This window comes from Miscanthus floridulus, chromosome 19 (assembly GCF_019320115.1).
Source record: "Miscanthus floridulus cultivar M001 chromosome 19, ASM1932011v1, whole genome shotgun sequence".
NCBI lineage: Eukaryota > Viridiplantae > Streptophyta > Magnoliopsida > Poales > Poaceae > Miscanthus > Miscanthus floridulus.
Genome location: NC_089598.1, coordinates 106,942,273 through 106,959,274, shown reverse-complemented (window position 1 = coordinate 106,959,274; position 17,002 = coordinate 106,942,273). Strand labels below are relative to the sequence as shown.

Sequence of the window (17,002 nt, the reverse complement as noted above, 5' to 3'; positions counted from 1 at the left end):
TTCCCGGCCCCGCCAGGTCTGCCCTGCTCCTCCGGTGACTGTAGCTGTAGTACTCCTACGCAAAAAGAAGCAAGAGAATTAAGCTGCTGCTGTTGGGTGCAGGGAGTGAGTACGGTACCCTTCCTTGCCTTTGCATCGATCAATTCAAATCCAATCCAGGCCTTGTTTAGATGCATCCCAAATTCCAAGTTTTTTCACTCTCTCTCCATCACATCAATTTTTAGCCGCTTGCATGGAGTATTAAATGTAGGTAAAAAAAATAACTAATTACACAGTTTAGTTGAAAATCACGAGATGAATCTTTTGAGCCTAGTTGGTCCACGATTGGACAATATTTGTCAAATAAAACGAAAGTGGTACTATTCATCGGGTTGAAATTTTTTCGCAATCTAAACGAGGCCCCACTCGCTCTCAACCCCAGAAAGTGAAGTGGTGTCACTTACACTTAATGATGAGATAGATACCTACGGAGCAAAAGCAAAGCAACACGGGCTGGCTGGCTGGCGGGCTCCATCAGCTTTCAGCCACGATCTCTACTACATGGCCATGGAATGGACGACGGATGGATCACCAGACACATAATCATATACCAGGGGGCAACGGCAGCGGCGCATCCATCACTAGAGGCAAGGCGGCAGCAGCCCTTTTGTCTCCTCACTCATGCCACCAGTGAATTCATTGTGAATATTCCACCTACTGGGCCGGGCCTTCGCGCCTTTCAAGGATTCGAATTATGATAGCCACGTAGCCACTGTGCGGCCATGATCCCAAACAGTCACACCTCTCAGATACCCGCCCAATGGAACCCAAGTCCCAAGTCATTCTTTAGAAGGAATCATTGCAGGCTACAAGCAAAGGTGCTCATACAAATGTATCACCAAATCCACAGACGCGGGAAAATAGTCCACAAGTCCACAGCTACAACAGTCAAACCATATCACGGGCCATCGCAGCAGCCGTGAGGACATCCATTTTGCCGTTCCGTTGGTCACCACCGAAACAGGCAGAGCGAAAACCTCTATTTTTACCTGTCATAGCCACCGCCGCCCGCCCGGCGGCCTCCACCGTAGCCCCTTTCTGGCATCCGATACGGCGAAATCGATCGCTCCCTCCTTGACCTACCACCGCCGTAAGGAGGCGGGGAGTAGCCCCGGCCGCTGCCCCTGCTTTCGTAGTAGTCTCGAGGGTCCCTGTGGGGAGAGTAGTCCCGGCTGTCCTTGTAGGAGGGATAATAGTCCCGGCTGTCCCTGTAGGAGGGATAATAGTCCCGGCTCTCCCTGTAGGAGGAAGAGTACATGGGAGGCGGGGACCTGCGGTAGCCATAGCCACCGCCATTGCCATAATACTCATCACGCCCACCACCATAGCCTCTACGGAATCTCCCACGCTCTCTACGCTCGTACCGATGGCCTGTCAATGGTATCAAGGTGTAGGATAACTGCATAAGTAGTGAGTAATACCAATGGTCTGTCAAAGTGTAGGATAACTGCATAGTAGTGAGTACTACAGGAGATATTTTTATACAGTAAAAGCAAAAGAAAAGGGTCGGATGAGTCACCAAGCAATAAGTGACGAGACATGTCACGGCAAAAGTAAATGGGAAACAGATAGAAATAAACTGAAAGGATTCAAATGGATGTTGTAAAATAAAATGAATTGGTATCTACAGAACTAAAAATGCGGCTTCCATACCAAGATAGCTTCCAGGAGTTGGTGTCCTTGGGCGACCACGGCGTGACTGAGACAACGGAAGGAGAAATTTTAGTCAGATTACAATGAATGGTAATAATATGATTAAAAGTAGTATCATTCAGGATCATGTAAGTAATTACAAGTTCCTCTTACAATCAATGGATACACGCCCTGCAATAACGGACCAAGGGAGGAAATAAGTAACGAAGAGCCCAAACTTCAACTAGCAGGCATCCAAAGTTGCTATCGCACATGGCACCACACATGCTTGACTAACGAATTGGCAATGCCCGTTGATTAGTTGATGTGGAAGTTGAAGGTGAATGCTCAGGTAGGTTTAGTTGAAAAATTGCTATGTTAAGTTGTTGTGAATCTTGTGGTGCATGGTAACCCTTTGGGCTGTCCACTGAACGAGCCATATGAGCTAAAGTTGGAATTGGTGAACTCAGCATCTTGATTGCTGGACATAGCTTGCACAATATCTTCTGAATAATAACCAAAAAAACTTCCAGGTCAACACTCTGCACATATATGGTTGCACTTTATTTAGCATCAACAACCCTGGTGGAGGTAAACACAATTACCTTCTCAACTGTGATGTTTCGACCTTCCATTACAGAATCATTAAGATACTTGATGCAACGCTCAGCTTCTTCAACAGTGTCCATGGTGACAAAGGCAAATCCACGGGAAACACGTGTATGGGGTTCAAGAACAACATGGCAACCAACCACCTAGTCCAAAAGAGATGTCATGATGAGATACTTCTCAGAGAGATTAAGCTTAAACTCTGTATGAAGTCACTAACCCTTCCATGCTTAGAGAAATAATCTTTAACATCCCTTTCAGTCACCCTGGAAGAGAGCCCAGTCACATACAGAGTATTTCCGTGGTTAACAGCCTCCTCCTCCCTGCAAACAGGAAAGAAATCAGAATGTGGCCACTGCAGATAAAGTATAAGCAAATGTAAAACTAAATGGCACGAAATCTTTAGGTGTCTCATTGAGTGAAAAATAATGTTTTCGCCTCTCTTTTCTCCTACTGTATCTCTTTTACTAGTCCCAAATGTACATGCCATCCAAACTATTAAAACATTATTCCATTAGCAAAATCTGTTATCTACTTCTTTATCAGTGAATTTCCTTTCCAATTTCAGCTACTATTTCCATATTACATTGGGCCGTCACACATCGGTTGTTGCAAATCATCTCACCAAAGCAACGAAATTCCTTATACTCGCTATATGTAGTTTGCAAGTCAAATACATTGCATGACTTTCAACTATCACAACAAATCTATATCAAAGATGGCATGTTTAAATACTTAAAAGAAAATATAATGAACAGCTATAATAATAGGTGCAGAACAGATTTTTTTACTCTTAGCCCACATCAACAAATGCTATTACAACATGAATATCACTTAACTCCAGCAATACAATTACCATATACATTCAAATTTTCTAGTGATAAAGGGAAAATCGTACAAATTTAAGCAACACACTAGCAAACAATTTATACCACATGTGTAGCAAACATTTTAAAGCACATGTAGCGTTGCAAACGAAGGAAAGGAGTAAACTGAGAACCTCTCATGGCTTCTAGACCTTGACCTCGCCTGAGATCTAGGATCAGGCACAGGCGACCTAGACTGAGACCGAGCTGGAGATTGTGACCTTGACCTCGCTTTTGGGTGCCCCCTGCTGTATGAAGGGGACCTCGAGTACCTACAAATAAGAAATTGCCACAGGCATGCATTAAACGTTAAACAACGCTTAGAGTTGTGATAAACTGTTCCGGTGAAAGATGGCAATAGAATGTGCAGTTGAAAATCTAAATGAGCATGCAAAATCACTTTATTGATCTACACAGTTTTCAAACTTCACAGGATATTCCATGTCTACTGATAGGACACTGTTTCAGAGGAACACTGAAATACGATAGGCACCACATATAAATCATAGTCATAATTAAAATTGGCAGCCAACCTGATACTTTTAAAAACAACACAAAGTTGCAGCAGGAATTAGGACCATGAGCACAGATATAAAAGAATGCAAAATGCAAATTTCATGAAGTGTTTCTAGAACAGATGTTTCTTGCCTTATCATTCATCACTAACATAGATATGCCATGAATTATCTGAATGAATCGACTAAATTTAACTCTAGTGATATCTCTCAATAAAGGCAGCAACAACACTATAGAGGATACTTTCTCCACAAAAACCAGAGGTGCCTTCCAGCACTGATTTACAGCAAATGCTAACAAACCATTTGATGTTTCTTCAGTTTCTCTAAGCAATGAGTGACTACAATGTATAGGAGGCAGCCTTTTTCAAGGAAAAGGGTTGTCCTCGACTGAGTAATGGACCAAGTTTCAAAGACTATTCCTCATACGAAAATGAAACATAAGAATGACATCATTGCCTAAAAAACAATGGATTGACCAGATGATGGCCAGACAAATCCTAGGACCAAGCTATTCCTCAAAACAAACGTACCCTAAGATAAAGCACCAGAACTAATAGTCTAGCTGTGTGCAATGACAGACTAACACCTTCAGGAGCTAGTAAATTCAAGCCTGACATGAATAGCACTTGTTTGAGGGCACTTCTGACAAATAGATAGAACTATATTAACATAGCAGAAGGAATGCAAGGAGAAGCTTAGCACTTAAGTATGTTCATGGATTATGTCTCCAAAATTAACCTGACCTCATAAATACAATGAGACATGTCTATATAAGACTCAAAAAGACATAGAACCTGACTCTAACCAGTTACGCTATTAAGTGCATTAACAATTTGGTCAAAACTATCAAGGGGCTGTTTGGATTGAACCCTAGCCAGGCAACACTCACCAGGCAGCCAAAATGCAATGACTGAGAATGTTTTGCCCGCCAGGCAGGTTTGCCTGGTGTCAACTGTGAAACCGAACAGGCCCGACCATGCACACTTTGGATAGCAAGCCTGTCATGCCAGAATCATGACAAACACCATCGTTTCTGGTTAAAGGCGTATGAGGCTACACTAAACACGCACATAACCGATTCAAACACAAACCTAACCTGATTTAAAGACACAAATTACATACATGCGCAATCTAGATAGTAAGCAAGTTGTGCCAGATTCAAAAACAATATCATGAAAAACATCACTGCTTGTGGTTATTGAAGGTTTAGGAGGCTACACCAAAACCTTTAGGAGAATGGGACTTAGTAGAGAAAAACTAATGCAGGCAAGCTGGTTCATCCATATTTGATAACCGAGGAGCTCCCACTAGAGATCTTAAGATGCACAAGGCGTCTAAACATACAGCTACCACTGCCCTCATAAGCACAAGAAGCGAGATACATCGAGCCTCACGATTCATTATTTAACTCAAAACATGACAAATAAAACAACAGAAATCACAATCAGACATTCCCTCCCGCAGATCCTACTATATTCTCTATGGATCCTCAGTTTTCCCATACTACCCCAATGAAATCAAACAGCACCCACAGAACTAAGCTGAAATCCCATAAGTTAACACCACTAGGGCCAGATCAGGGGTGACCAACGACCGAGGATGATTATGACGCCCATATACGAATAGAGAAGCCGGCGTAGCTACCTCCTGCGCGGGGAATCGGCCTGCGAAGACGTAGAGGGAGCATCACCCAAAAAGCAAAGCGTCAGTGCGGGGATCAACGGAATCACCGGACGAGAAGAAAAAATAAATCACAAACACGAATGGAACAGCGACGGCGAGGAGGGGAAGAGGGGATCACCATGTCGCGAAGCGGGGACGGCGCCGGGGGAGCTCCCAGGCGGTCGCGCGCGCGGGGCTAGGGTTTGGCTGCGCGTTCGCTTCTCCCCCTTCCCTCCTCGGCTCTCCCTTTCAGTTGTGGCGTGCACAGCACTGCGCTCTCCGCTCCGAATTGTTCCGCGTTGTGTATTTGTCGGGGGACCGCAACAGCTGGTGGGCTTCGAGGTCAAGCCTTTCCAGCCCGGCCCAGTTAGGACAGATGCGGGGTAGGTGAGGAAAGAAGCCGTTCGCTACGCGATGGACGGTTCAGATCTGTCGGTTTCCCAGTGTGGAGTGGGTGCTGTGGAAGAGCCGAAAAGGCGAGCCAACGAAGGGAAGGGAAGGGAACCCTCGTGACCGGCGGCGGCGAGGGGAGATGCCGCCGGAGAGGACGAGGATGGAGGAGCTGTGGGAGCGCGAGGTCGGCGGCCTCCCACCCAAGCGCTTCGCCAACTCCGTCATGGCCTCCAAGGTTTTCCCGTCTCCCTCGTCTCTTATTTTGTGCTCCGATGAGGATCTCACGGTTCCGTTTGTACTTTATACCATCCACATGGTTCCGTGAATTCGAAGAAAAATTAGGTTCTAGGACTGAGGAATTAGTGCGTTAGATTCGGTTTCGAGCTAGGCCTACGCGCTTGGGGAGTTTGGGAGAGGATGAGGGGGCAGCTGGTAACCAGTTTGCCTGTGCGCAGGAGTATGTGCAGTCTCTCAACATCCAAAAGCGGCTACGGAAGCACAGGGGCTGCGTCAACACGATAAGCTTCAGCGCCGACGGGAGGCTGCTCCTCTCCGGGTCGGACGACCGGACCCTCGTGCTCTGGGACTGGCAGGAGGCGGCGCCGGCCTTGTCGTTCCACACCGGGCACAACAACAACGTGTACCACGCGCTGTTCATGCCTGTCTCGGGTGATCGGAGCATCGTCTCATGCGCTGCTGATGGGGAGGTATCCATATGTTACAGTTTTACATGGCGTTGCCCTTGCAACAACAAATTCAATGATCTGGTCTGCGTTTGTCATTTATGGATTCGAAACAGGTCATCCATTCGCAGATACAGGAAGGGGATCGAGTGATTACAGACAAACTCGTTGAGTTGGAGTTTGCAGTACACAGGTTGGCTGTTGAGCCAGCAAGTCCTCACACGTTCTACTGCTGCTGCCAAGATAGCTCCGTGTGGCTTGTATGTTGTTGAGTTCCTTTGCTTCTTTCTATCGCTGCTCAGATTCTTCATCTGCTGACTCTGTTCTCGCCCCAGTTTGATCTCAGGGGGGAAAATGCCATGGAACTATTTAAATGTAGGGCTCCGGACTACTACGCTGCTGAAAACATCGCACTCTATGCTATTGCCTTAGACCCAAGGAAGCCCTGTTGTTTCGCAGTTGCTGGATCAGATCAGTATGTAAGGATATATGATACCCGCAAGATTTTTGTGGATGGGAATTCTAGTTCCAGTTGCCCGACTGAGCACTTCTGCCCTCCACATTTGATTGGTCAAGTTGAAGAAGAAATAACTGGTTTGGCCTACTCACAGACCAGCGAGCTATTAGCGTCCTATAGTCATGACGATATCTACCTTTTCTCAAGAGAGCATGGTTTACACTTCAACAATGTTGAGGTCAATAAACAACTCCTGAAGGATGCGATTGAGCCTTCCTTTTCCTTTGGTGATAAGTTGCCTATACCTAAGACATTCAAGGGACACGAGAACGTAGAAACCATGAAGGGGGTCAACTTCCTTGGGCCCAACTGTGATTTTGTTACCTCTGGGTCAGACTGTGGCAATATATGTATTTGGAGAAAGAAGGATGCAGAACTACTCAGAGCGATGCGTGGAGATAAGCGGATTGTAAACTGTGTCGAACAGCACCCTTGTGGGATTGTTCTAGCAAGTAGTGGCATTGATAAAGATATCAAGATTTGGGAACCTGGTGAAGGTGAAAACCTCTCCATCACTGAAGCTCACGAGGTATGTGGATGTTGTACTTGAGTCTCTTATCCTTCTCCTTCCTTGTTGGCTATTATGTTCTTTGTATGGACAACTTGCCATAAATCTCCTAATGTATTGAATAGGCATGGAAAAATCTTCACATAGCAACATTGCAACATTTGCATAATGAATTAGCTTGCTTGGTATTTGTATTGTGAATCTGAAGTATCCAGTGTATAAAGGAAAAGGATCAGTTTCACGTTAGAAAGTAACTTGAGTTAGGAATGACGGTTTCTTGTTGAAGTCGCTATTGAACTACCAGAATCTAACATTATGAAAATCCGTGTAATGTTGATTAATGCAAAAGAAATACTCAGTAGTTTGATACACCACAGTTCATATTATATATAAGGTATAAAACTAAAAGATAGTGATCAAATTATAGTTTAAGCTTTTAAAATGGACAATTATTTTAATGAAAAAATAAAAAGGATGTGGTATCTAATCTCTTAGTCCATGCAAAGTTATATTTTAGCATTATAACAGTCGTATGATCCTCCAAACCATATTCCTGTTCTTATTATGTGACACTGTTGGAGATATCGGTTTCTGCTGCCCTACTTTTTGAGTTTGAACAGAGTTGCAAAAAAATGCTATTGCTATATGAGTGATTTTGAATCCTGATGTGGAATTTAAATTTTGAAGGACGATGAAGATATTTGGATCTCCAGTGATTATGATTCTGATGGCTTTATTATCAACGATGGCTTTGGTTATGTGATGGACTTGGATCCTATCCATTTATATGAAAACGGTGATCATGAATCTGAGGATGATGAAGATACATCGTCAGGGGAACATTATGATGGAGATAACAGTGCCGAAGAAGATTTTGATGGTGGAAACAGTGCTGGAGATGAGGGCGATGATTGATGATGATATGATAGGTGAGGGAGATTGCATTCAGCTATTAGATCAAGAACAGCTGATTCTGTGGTCGTTTTAGTTGTAGCTTTGTAGGTTATCTTGGGAGGAGCAGGGCTTATAAAAAAACGAAAAACGTGCTTAGCTAGGATTATCAAGAGTTTATGTACGATGCCTCCTAGGTTACTGTTTGGTGTTCCTCTTCATTGTGTACTATTTCACCTGTATATATTTTCTTCCGGATTGAGATAGTCTAGCGTAGCGATGTAAATGTATTGTGAAAGCAATTATTCCAACGAGAGACTGACATCAGAGCAACTTTGGATCATGATGTTGAATAACATCAAGTATTCAACCATTCATATGTTTATCAAAAAAAAAAAACCATTCATATGTTAGTAGAGTTTATGAAAACCTGTTTGCTCTTCATGGATTGCTCCTCGCAGTATGGGCACGCACTGGAATCAGCACAACGTGCAAAGTCCTTTTTACTAGTTCGGAGGAATCTTTTATATATTTAGATTAGATTTAGAAAATAATTCAATTCCTGGAATGTTATTATTTGTTTAGAGCGGCTTATTTTTATCTAGTAAGTAGTGTTCTGTTCAATAATACATAGTCCCTACCCTCTGATTGAAAGTACAAAGCCTCCTCGATTTTTTTCGAAATACATGCCATCCTGAACTATGAACTTCGAGGCATTTTTCTCTCTCTCTCATTTTCTTCCTTTCATGCTCTTCTAAATACTGTAAGTGCTTTCATCCTCACAAATAAATTAACATATCTTTCCAGTATAGTAGTATAAACAAATGTAACAAAATCATTCGGTCACTTTTCTTAATCTTCGTGCACATCATAAATAGAAGCAACGAATATCTTGAATTGGAGAGGGATTATTATATGCAGAATATCTGTTCGTTTTCATATGCGGCTTCAGTTTCTACAACTCTTAACTACAGCAGAAGCTAGTTCGGAGTTATTAATGGCCGCAGCTGAAATAAGTTGCAAAGGGCACAACCTCCACCAAAGGTGTAGAAAGATATTCCCTTTTTCTTTTGTATATAACACTCATGTTTAGAATAGCTACATTATCTATTATCTATGGACTGTCCCGAAGTGCAACTGTATCCTATAGCGGCTTCTCCGACAATTAGTTTGGAGCAACCATTCTTACCACAATGTAGGAAGAAAAATGATGCGCACGCTAGCGAGGGAACAATAGGCCTCCCTCTCCACTCTCCTGACTCACTCTTTCTGCATAGGTAACTCTCTTTTTTTTTAAAAAAAAAAAATCTCGCTTTCGAGGAGTTAATAATTTTAAATTCAATTAGATTTATAAAAAAAACACTAACATTTATGATACTAAACAAGTACTAAATTAATCATGCAATATATTTTTATTATACACGTATTTGGAGTTTTAAATGTTAATATTTTTTTGATAAACTTAAGTCAAATTTAATAAAGTTTGACCCAATCTAAATTCAGAATTCCATTTTTTTTGGGACGGAGGTAGTACAAAAGATCAATAAACGACAAGGATTGGGTCTATAGATGGTAGGACAGAAAGAAGTGAAATAAAGAAAGTCTTATACGAAGAGACCACAATATGACGTGGCATGTAAGAGCTAGCAAGTGATTCTTGCTGTTGGAGATGCCCTAAGCCACCAACCTGCATACTCCCTCCGTCCCGGAAAGAATGTCATTCTAGGATTGAGCGGCAAAACGAGGTAGCTGCCAATGACAAAAATGCCCCTATGAATAATAGTCTGACATTGCAGCTCTGTTATGTAATCATAACCGCGCTAGAGGCAAAGGATACGGTGCTGGAAATTTGCGATGAAACGTGTGGAGGGCGAGCATCCGCGTGTCCGCATGCAGGGCTTTTGTTTTTTTATATGACCACGATGCATTTTTTATCACGTGAGATGTTTGTTTCATGAGTGGGTCCCATACCCCTGGTACCCTATCCTGCTAGCTTTACCATCCTAAAACGACAGTCTTTTCGGGTTTTTTTTTCAAATACTAGAACGACAGTCTTTTTGCGGATGGAGGGAGTAGGTATTTTCGCTAACCGCTGCCAACTTAGTTCTAACTTTTGCCCTTCTACTTTCGCCTCCCATTGCTGCTCCATCTACCCTTGTTCTTCACATAAGCTTTCCTTGTTGCCGGCTCTCCCTACCGACCATCCTTCGCTGCTTGCCCTACAACTCCATCACTAGGCTAGTCGCTACCCACGACCATTCTTCTAAGCCTTGCTATCTCCCTCTCCCAACTATAGTGCTAGCGCAACCCTAGCTTGGGCATGAGCTTGAACTAATCCAAAAGAGGGAGTAAAGGAGAAGAAGGAAGAGGTTGCCTGTGGCTAAGATTAGAAAGCTTCATGCTTACACCACCAACATTAGCGAACACAAGGGGTAACCGGAAGGAGCTCGCCCTCCCCTAATTTTACTATTTTTATTAGAAAATAACACTTAATGATCTAGCTAATCTACTACATAATTAAAGACTAAATGACCCTCTATTGACATTTGCCTTCCCTAAATCTAATTCCTAGCTTCACCACTAACCACCAAGACAAAACTAGAAGTTTGTCTACTAGCGACAACGAATGAGTAAGGTTCAAGAGGTGGTTACAAGGGAAAATGAGATCGAAGTGGATGATGAGATAAGTCAGTTGTATGCTGTGATTATAAATATCAGTGACTGACTTGAGATTTATTTTTTTATGTTATATTTATATATCTTCTACAACTAAAAAGAACAAAACTAAGACAATCGAATAGTGCGACAATTTTTTGGTCGCTCTCCCTACCCCGTGCGATACCGCGGCTCCAACCTCGCCACCCCGCGCGCGTTCAAAAGGAAACCTCGCGCCGGACGAACCAAAAGGAAACCTCCGCCCGCAGTCTCCTGATTCCACGCCTCCCTGCTCCATCCACGTTTACGGCAACGCCGTCTAAAAGGAAGGCTCCAATCTCATAAAGCGCGGCACCCTTTCCCCTTCCCCCAATCAGCGCTCTGTAAAAAGGAAGCATCGGTTAGTTCCATCCGTACCGAAACAATCGCTGAATTGGTGGTTCGGCCGAGCAGGCAGTTGCGGCGTCCGACGAGCGCGGGGGGCAGGCGGTGGTGGTGGTGGCGCGTGTCCGCGAGCGTGAGCATGGGGCCGCCGGGCACAACAGCTAGCAGCAACCGAGCACCGAGGAGGTGGCGGCGCGAGCCTGCGGGCGGAGCCACGGACATGGAGGCAGAGGGATGGCAGGCTCCGGCACACCGTAGGCGGGAGGCGGCACCGCGGCGGCTGGGCCCGACCGGCCGGCTACTAAGGAAGGCAGAGGCAGCAGCAAGCAGACCTCCTAGTTCGATCTGCTTCACCTCCTGGAATAGTAAGATCTACCGTCTTCCCTCTCCAATTCTGGCATCACGTATTGCTCATATCTGACATCTCCAACTTCGGTGTTCGCTTGTACGTCAGGGACTTCATGATCGTAGAAGAGATGTGCCCCTGTAGCACCACTCACAAATGGGCATTCTGACATTCAAGTAGGTTGAGTAGCCACGTAGGGGAGGTGTTTGTCGAGATTTCCCAGAGAAATGTGCTTGCGGTTTTTACCATCTGTTTTGTTCTAATCTGTGTCTTTTTTTCTTTCTGGATATTTGAGCTGTATCACCCGAACATGTTCAACCAAACATTATGTTGGATCCAATGAGTATATACTGAATATATGGCGATTTCGGATCAGCTGTGATTTCTTAGACAATATGTATATTTTCCCACCATTTATATAGTTTCAACTATAATGTTTGTTTTTCCCAATTGACATCTGTTAGAAAACTAAAAATTATGGGCCGAAAGGGCAAGGGTGCCCAATCAGCCCCCCTTAGAAAACGATGATTGCCAAAAAAACTAGAATTGTCAAACTATATTTCCTATCACAGCTCAGATTTCAGTTTTCAGTCATTAATCAATGTAGTAGTAGCAAACTATATATATACGAGGGATTTTGTGACTTCTCCATTCATGTGATGTTTGCGAATTTTTGAGCTTACTTGAAATATTCCCCTCCTTATTTTGCAGCAAAACCATCCTTTGAATTGTCTGGGACGCTTACTGAAAGACCGACAAAGTTACAGGTGCTTATCTAGAGATCTTGTATATTTATGTGCTCACAGGCTTATACCTATGCTAAGGTTACTGAGGCTGCCGCCATGCTCACTTGAGGGTAACTTCGTCGCCTTCACCTCATCTAAGGTCGATGTTTCATGGTATCTGTCTACAATGCTGATTGACACTAACTGCAGGTTTGCTGTTGGTTATGTACGTCTAATCCAGTAGAGTATTTGGGTTGCTTCAACTGTAGCAAAATGTTTTTTTTCTCAATACATTTGAGTTGGAGCATTTAACTGAGTAATAAGCAATTTAATTTTGCATTCAATTACGTGAATTATGGGGTATGTACCTGAACAGATTATACAAATGGTTTCAAAGTTGTTTAGGCACTTGATTTAGAGTTGTGGCCTATATACTCTTACTCATTAGAAAATCATCGTCAATACTATTGAAATTATGTGGGCCACCTAAAAAGCAAGTTAGTAGTGATATTTTTTGGTATACTGTCAATTACATGCGGCACAGTGGCAGTTAGTAGTGATATTTTTTGGGATACTGTCAATTACATGCGGCACAGTGACAGTAGTTATCCACTTTTTAAACAAAGGAAATAGTACCTTGTGGTTTAGATGACTCACTGATGAACAACAGAAAGCACAAGCTTGGCTTTCCACATCTGGTGCAGGAAACACCAGATAAGATCAGGGTTCAGCGTAGGATGTGAGCCTGTCATTGTGTTCATTGGGTAGCTTTGTGGTAACTAATGATTAACTGATGAACAACTCAGTATGTGAGCCTGTCAGTTTGGTAGAGTAAACGGCTTTTACGTGGTCAGTTTAACTACCCTCTTTGTAAAGAAATCATTGCCAATTATTTTTCTTGAACTTTTAACCGTAGACTTTCTGTTCACAAGGCAATGGTAATTGAAGGGTGGTTTTTGTTTCTCCGAGCCATTCTTACTGCTTGGACGGTTCCCATATGTTAAGGTCGATTGTTTGACACGTTTTATGAAATATATTGTTAGCTTTATTTTTTAATGCTCAGGAAACTATAAATATGTAGACCTTGCTAATCAGCTGGTGAACTCGATCACTGCACAATGTTCTGAAGACCTGTGGAAGTGTGAGGATCTCATTTTCATTGTTGTCCATGTAAATTTTCTTGCACAATTTTCTTGCATAGGAGTAGGGTTAATTTTGTGTAAATTTTCATTTGTGGCGGTGTGATGGCAAATAAAGCAGCTAAAGGGTAAGCCACTTTTCTTGCATCTTTAATTCCAACACTGCTAGGACCGATAAGTAACTAAAATGAACTTGTTTTGGCAGTGAATGCACATAGTTGTGCATGTATTTTTCTTAAGTTTGTAAAGCTGCTGCCTGCACGTACTTTTCTAATATTTATCAAGATGGTGCTACTTATTTAACCATTTTTGTAACATCTTTCGTTGTTTTCATAAACGTCTTATTTTCACTTTGTCGTTCCGCATTTGCAGCTTCTCAATGAGACAGAAACAATGCTTGATCGCTTTGAATCTAACACAGAAGTTCCTAGAATCGTGCTCAAAGCCTATTGATCAGGAGATCCAAACATGCATTATGTCGCTTCCTGCCAGTCCTATCAGACCTCTAGTGAGCTTGAAGCCAAATTGTCTCTATTATAATATTTTTTGTGATGAATTGCTGATACATGTAGCTCCAGTCTGTTGTTACCTGTTTCCAAGTTTATTGTAATGTTGTATGTATGTAGTCCTAAGCAAATGGGGGTTTCCCTCCAAGTGTGCACGTTGCAACACTATGGGCTTAAATATATTTCTTGTCTTGGACTACAGTGTCCTAGGTTGGTGAGCTCCAAAGCAATGGGCACCTCGAGAAAATGACATTACCCGCATGTGAGGTTAGGGGCCAAGACTCTTGTAAATGGAATATCAGGGCTGAATCAAGCAACACATTCAGTTGCTTACTGTTTTACTTGGTAAGACTAATGATCTCTGCATTGCCAAATCATAAAAAATAAAATATTTCAAAGGAATGTCGAACTACTAGCTTATATAGAGAAAAGATCTGGTTGATAATATCAGTTCTCATGTTATCTTGTTCCTCTATCGTTCTTTGTTTGCCCTTCTTAGCCTTATCGTCTTATACCATGGGCCATGGACCGATGGACATCAAGTTCATTGGATTAGTATGAAGGATCCGACGTTCATATTGAAAGCATTTAGACCCCTAGTTGGTTTCGGTGATTAATGACAATACGTGATTACTATGACTAACATGTGTTTTGCAGAGGCAATTAAGTTAGGTCATGGTAATAGCAATTGATTGGGCAATCATGGTTGTCATGCCCCTACGATGGAAATCATTTTGGTTTTCAAAGGATGGACGACAAGGTTAAGGACAGACTAGTTCTAAATGTCGTTTAGTATTGAAGAGACACTTAGAGTAGTTTGGGACTTTGTTTTTCCTTTGGCCGTACTATTAAGGGGGTATGGACTAGTAGCTTGACCTAGGTGAGTCTAGTGGGTTAGGTGTGGTGCACACTTATCAAATCTAGCACTAGGTAGCTCAGGAGTAGCCCTAAGATCAATTGGAGCAAACTTCATTCACATATGATTTCGAGTTGGAAGTGAATGGAGGGTCAAATGCTGACCGGACGCTGATCCGATTGTGACCGGACGTTGATCCGGTTGTGACCGGACGCTGGCAGTAGAGTTTGGTCAGTTCATTTGATCAAGGAGAAGTCGTCTAGTTGCGACCGGACACTGGGTGCTAGAGTTCGGTCAACTCCAGTAAGGTTCTAAAGAGGGAGAATGCTGACCAGACGCATCCAGTTAGTGCTGATCAGACGCGTCCGGTCAGTGCTGACCGGACACTAGTCAGGTTCCGGTTACTGACCGGACGCTGAACAGCAAAGTGACCGGACTCTGGGCTCCAGCGTCCGGTCAACATCAGTAAGGTTCTAGAGAGTAGTTTTTGTGACCGAACGCGTCAGGTCAGTGCTGACCGGACACAGGTCAAAGTCCGGTCATAACTTAATGGCTCTATGGTGGGGAGAATTGTTCGGAGTGTCCGGTCACCCCATAGAATGCTGACGCCACCTCCTAACGGTTCGTTTTGAATGAGGGGGTATAAATACTTCATCTATTCATCTAAGGGAGGTCTCTTGCCCATTTGATAAGCTGAAAACACCCTTCAGAGTGCTTTGAAGAGCAAGAGCCTAGTAAGGTGATTATGATTTGAGAATCCAAGATTAAGGCCTCATTAGTGCAAGGAGAGTAGCAAGTGATCATTCACCCTTCTCATTAGGCTTGTTGTGGTCAAGTGAGAGTTCGTTCTTGTTGGTCTTGGTGATCGCCATCACCTAGATGGCTTGATGGTGATTGGGAGTTTGGTGATCATTCGGCGGAGCTTGTGGATGACCCAACTCAAGTTGTGAGCAGTTGTGGGTGATTCACCGTGACGGAGTATCAAAGAATCAACCCATAGAGAGCACTTGATCCTTGCGTGGATCAAGGGGGAGCTACACCCTTACGTGGGTGCTCCAACGAGGACTAGTGGGATTTATATTTGAGCAATTCAATTCTTGTCTTTACATTCTTAGAATTGCCATGCTAGAGTAGGATTGGAACTTAGGGTGCTAAACTTTTGTGCGTTAGATCAATGGAATCACTTTCTAGGCATAAATGGTGAAGTGGGCTAAGTGTAGGGTTTAATTATTGCAAAGAATTTTAGAATTAGCCCAATTAACCCCCCTCTTGGGCATCTTGATCCTTTCAGTTGGTATCAGAACCTCATGCTCACTTAATTAGGCTTAACCGCCTAGAGAAAGATGTCCCATGGGGATAAACCTTCTCCTATATTTGAGGGAGATGATTTTCCTTATTGGAAAATCCATATGGAGGTGTATTTAGAAGCTCTAGATGTTGGAATTCTTAGAGCCGCCTCTCAAGATTTCCCAAAATCTAGGGATCCCACACATCTTCAAGGCGATGAAGTAAATTATGAAAAATGGAATGCAAAGGCTAGAAACATCATCTTTAGAAGCCTTTGCAAAGATGTATTTAATCGTGTGCGAAACCATAAGAACGCCCATGCACTATGGTCAGACATTTGTACGCTCCATGAGGGAACAAATAGTGAGTGTGAGGAATGCTATCATCTCATCATGAAAAAGCTTAATTCTTTTGAGATGCTTCCTAAAGAAAGTGCTAATGAGATGCACTCACGCTTAAATGTTCTTGTAGAGGAAGTCAATGGGCTTGGACTTACACAAATACAACCATCCAATGCTGTAAGAAAGATCTTGAGTGTCCTCAATATTGACAAATATGGGCATATTGTGACCGTGCTTCATCAAGGTGATCTTTCCACTGCTACACCAACTCAAATCTTAGGAAAGATTAACGCTCATGAGATGTATATGCACATCACACCATAAGATGGCTCTTCCTCTACCAAGAAGAAAGACAAAGATTTGGCATTCAAGGCTAGCCAAGAGAAGGGCAAAGCAAAAGTTGAATATGAGAACTCAAGTGATGATGAAATTGATGATGCAAGTC

The 17,002-nt window shown here is 43.0% G+C and overlaps 2 protein-coding genes across 2 annotated transcripts; one reads left to right on the top strand and one right to left on the bottom strand.

Annotated features, from left to right (window-relative positions):
• Window positions 1–821: 821 nt before the first annotated feature.
• Window positions 822–5,601, bottom strand: LOC136526857 (serine/arginine-rich splicing factor SR45a-like). The gene is made up of 7 exons (XM_066519430.1): window positions 5,466–5,601; window positions 5,309–5,328; window positions 3,281–3,418; window positions 2,501–2,603; window positions 2,277–2,426; window positions 1,693–1,738; window positions 822–1,410 (listed from the first exon to the last, which is right to left on the bottom strand). Exons 1-7 carry the CDS (start codon window positions 5,466–5,468, stop codon window positions 1,025–1,027), a joined length of 846 nt encoding a protein of 281 aa, XP_066375527.1. The 5' UTR covers window positions 5,469–5,601; the 3' UTR covers window positions 822–1,024.
• Window positions 5,602–5,776: 175 nt separating this feature from the next.
• LOC136526856 (uncharacterized) lies at window positions 5,777–8,726 on the top strand. The gene is made up of 5 exons (XM_066519429.1): window positions 5,777–5,954; window positions 6,175–6,426; window positions 6,519–6,662; window positions 6,738–7,448; window positions 8,115–8,726. The coding sequence occupies exons 1-5, from the start codon at window positions 5,859–5,861 to the stop codon at window positions 8,340–8,342; spliced, it is 1,431 nt and encodes a 476-aa protein (XP_066375526.1). The 5' UTR covers window positions 5,777–5,858; the 3' UTR covers window positions 8,343–8,726.
• Window positions 8,727–17,002: the final 8,276 nt, after the last annotated feature.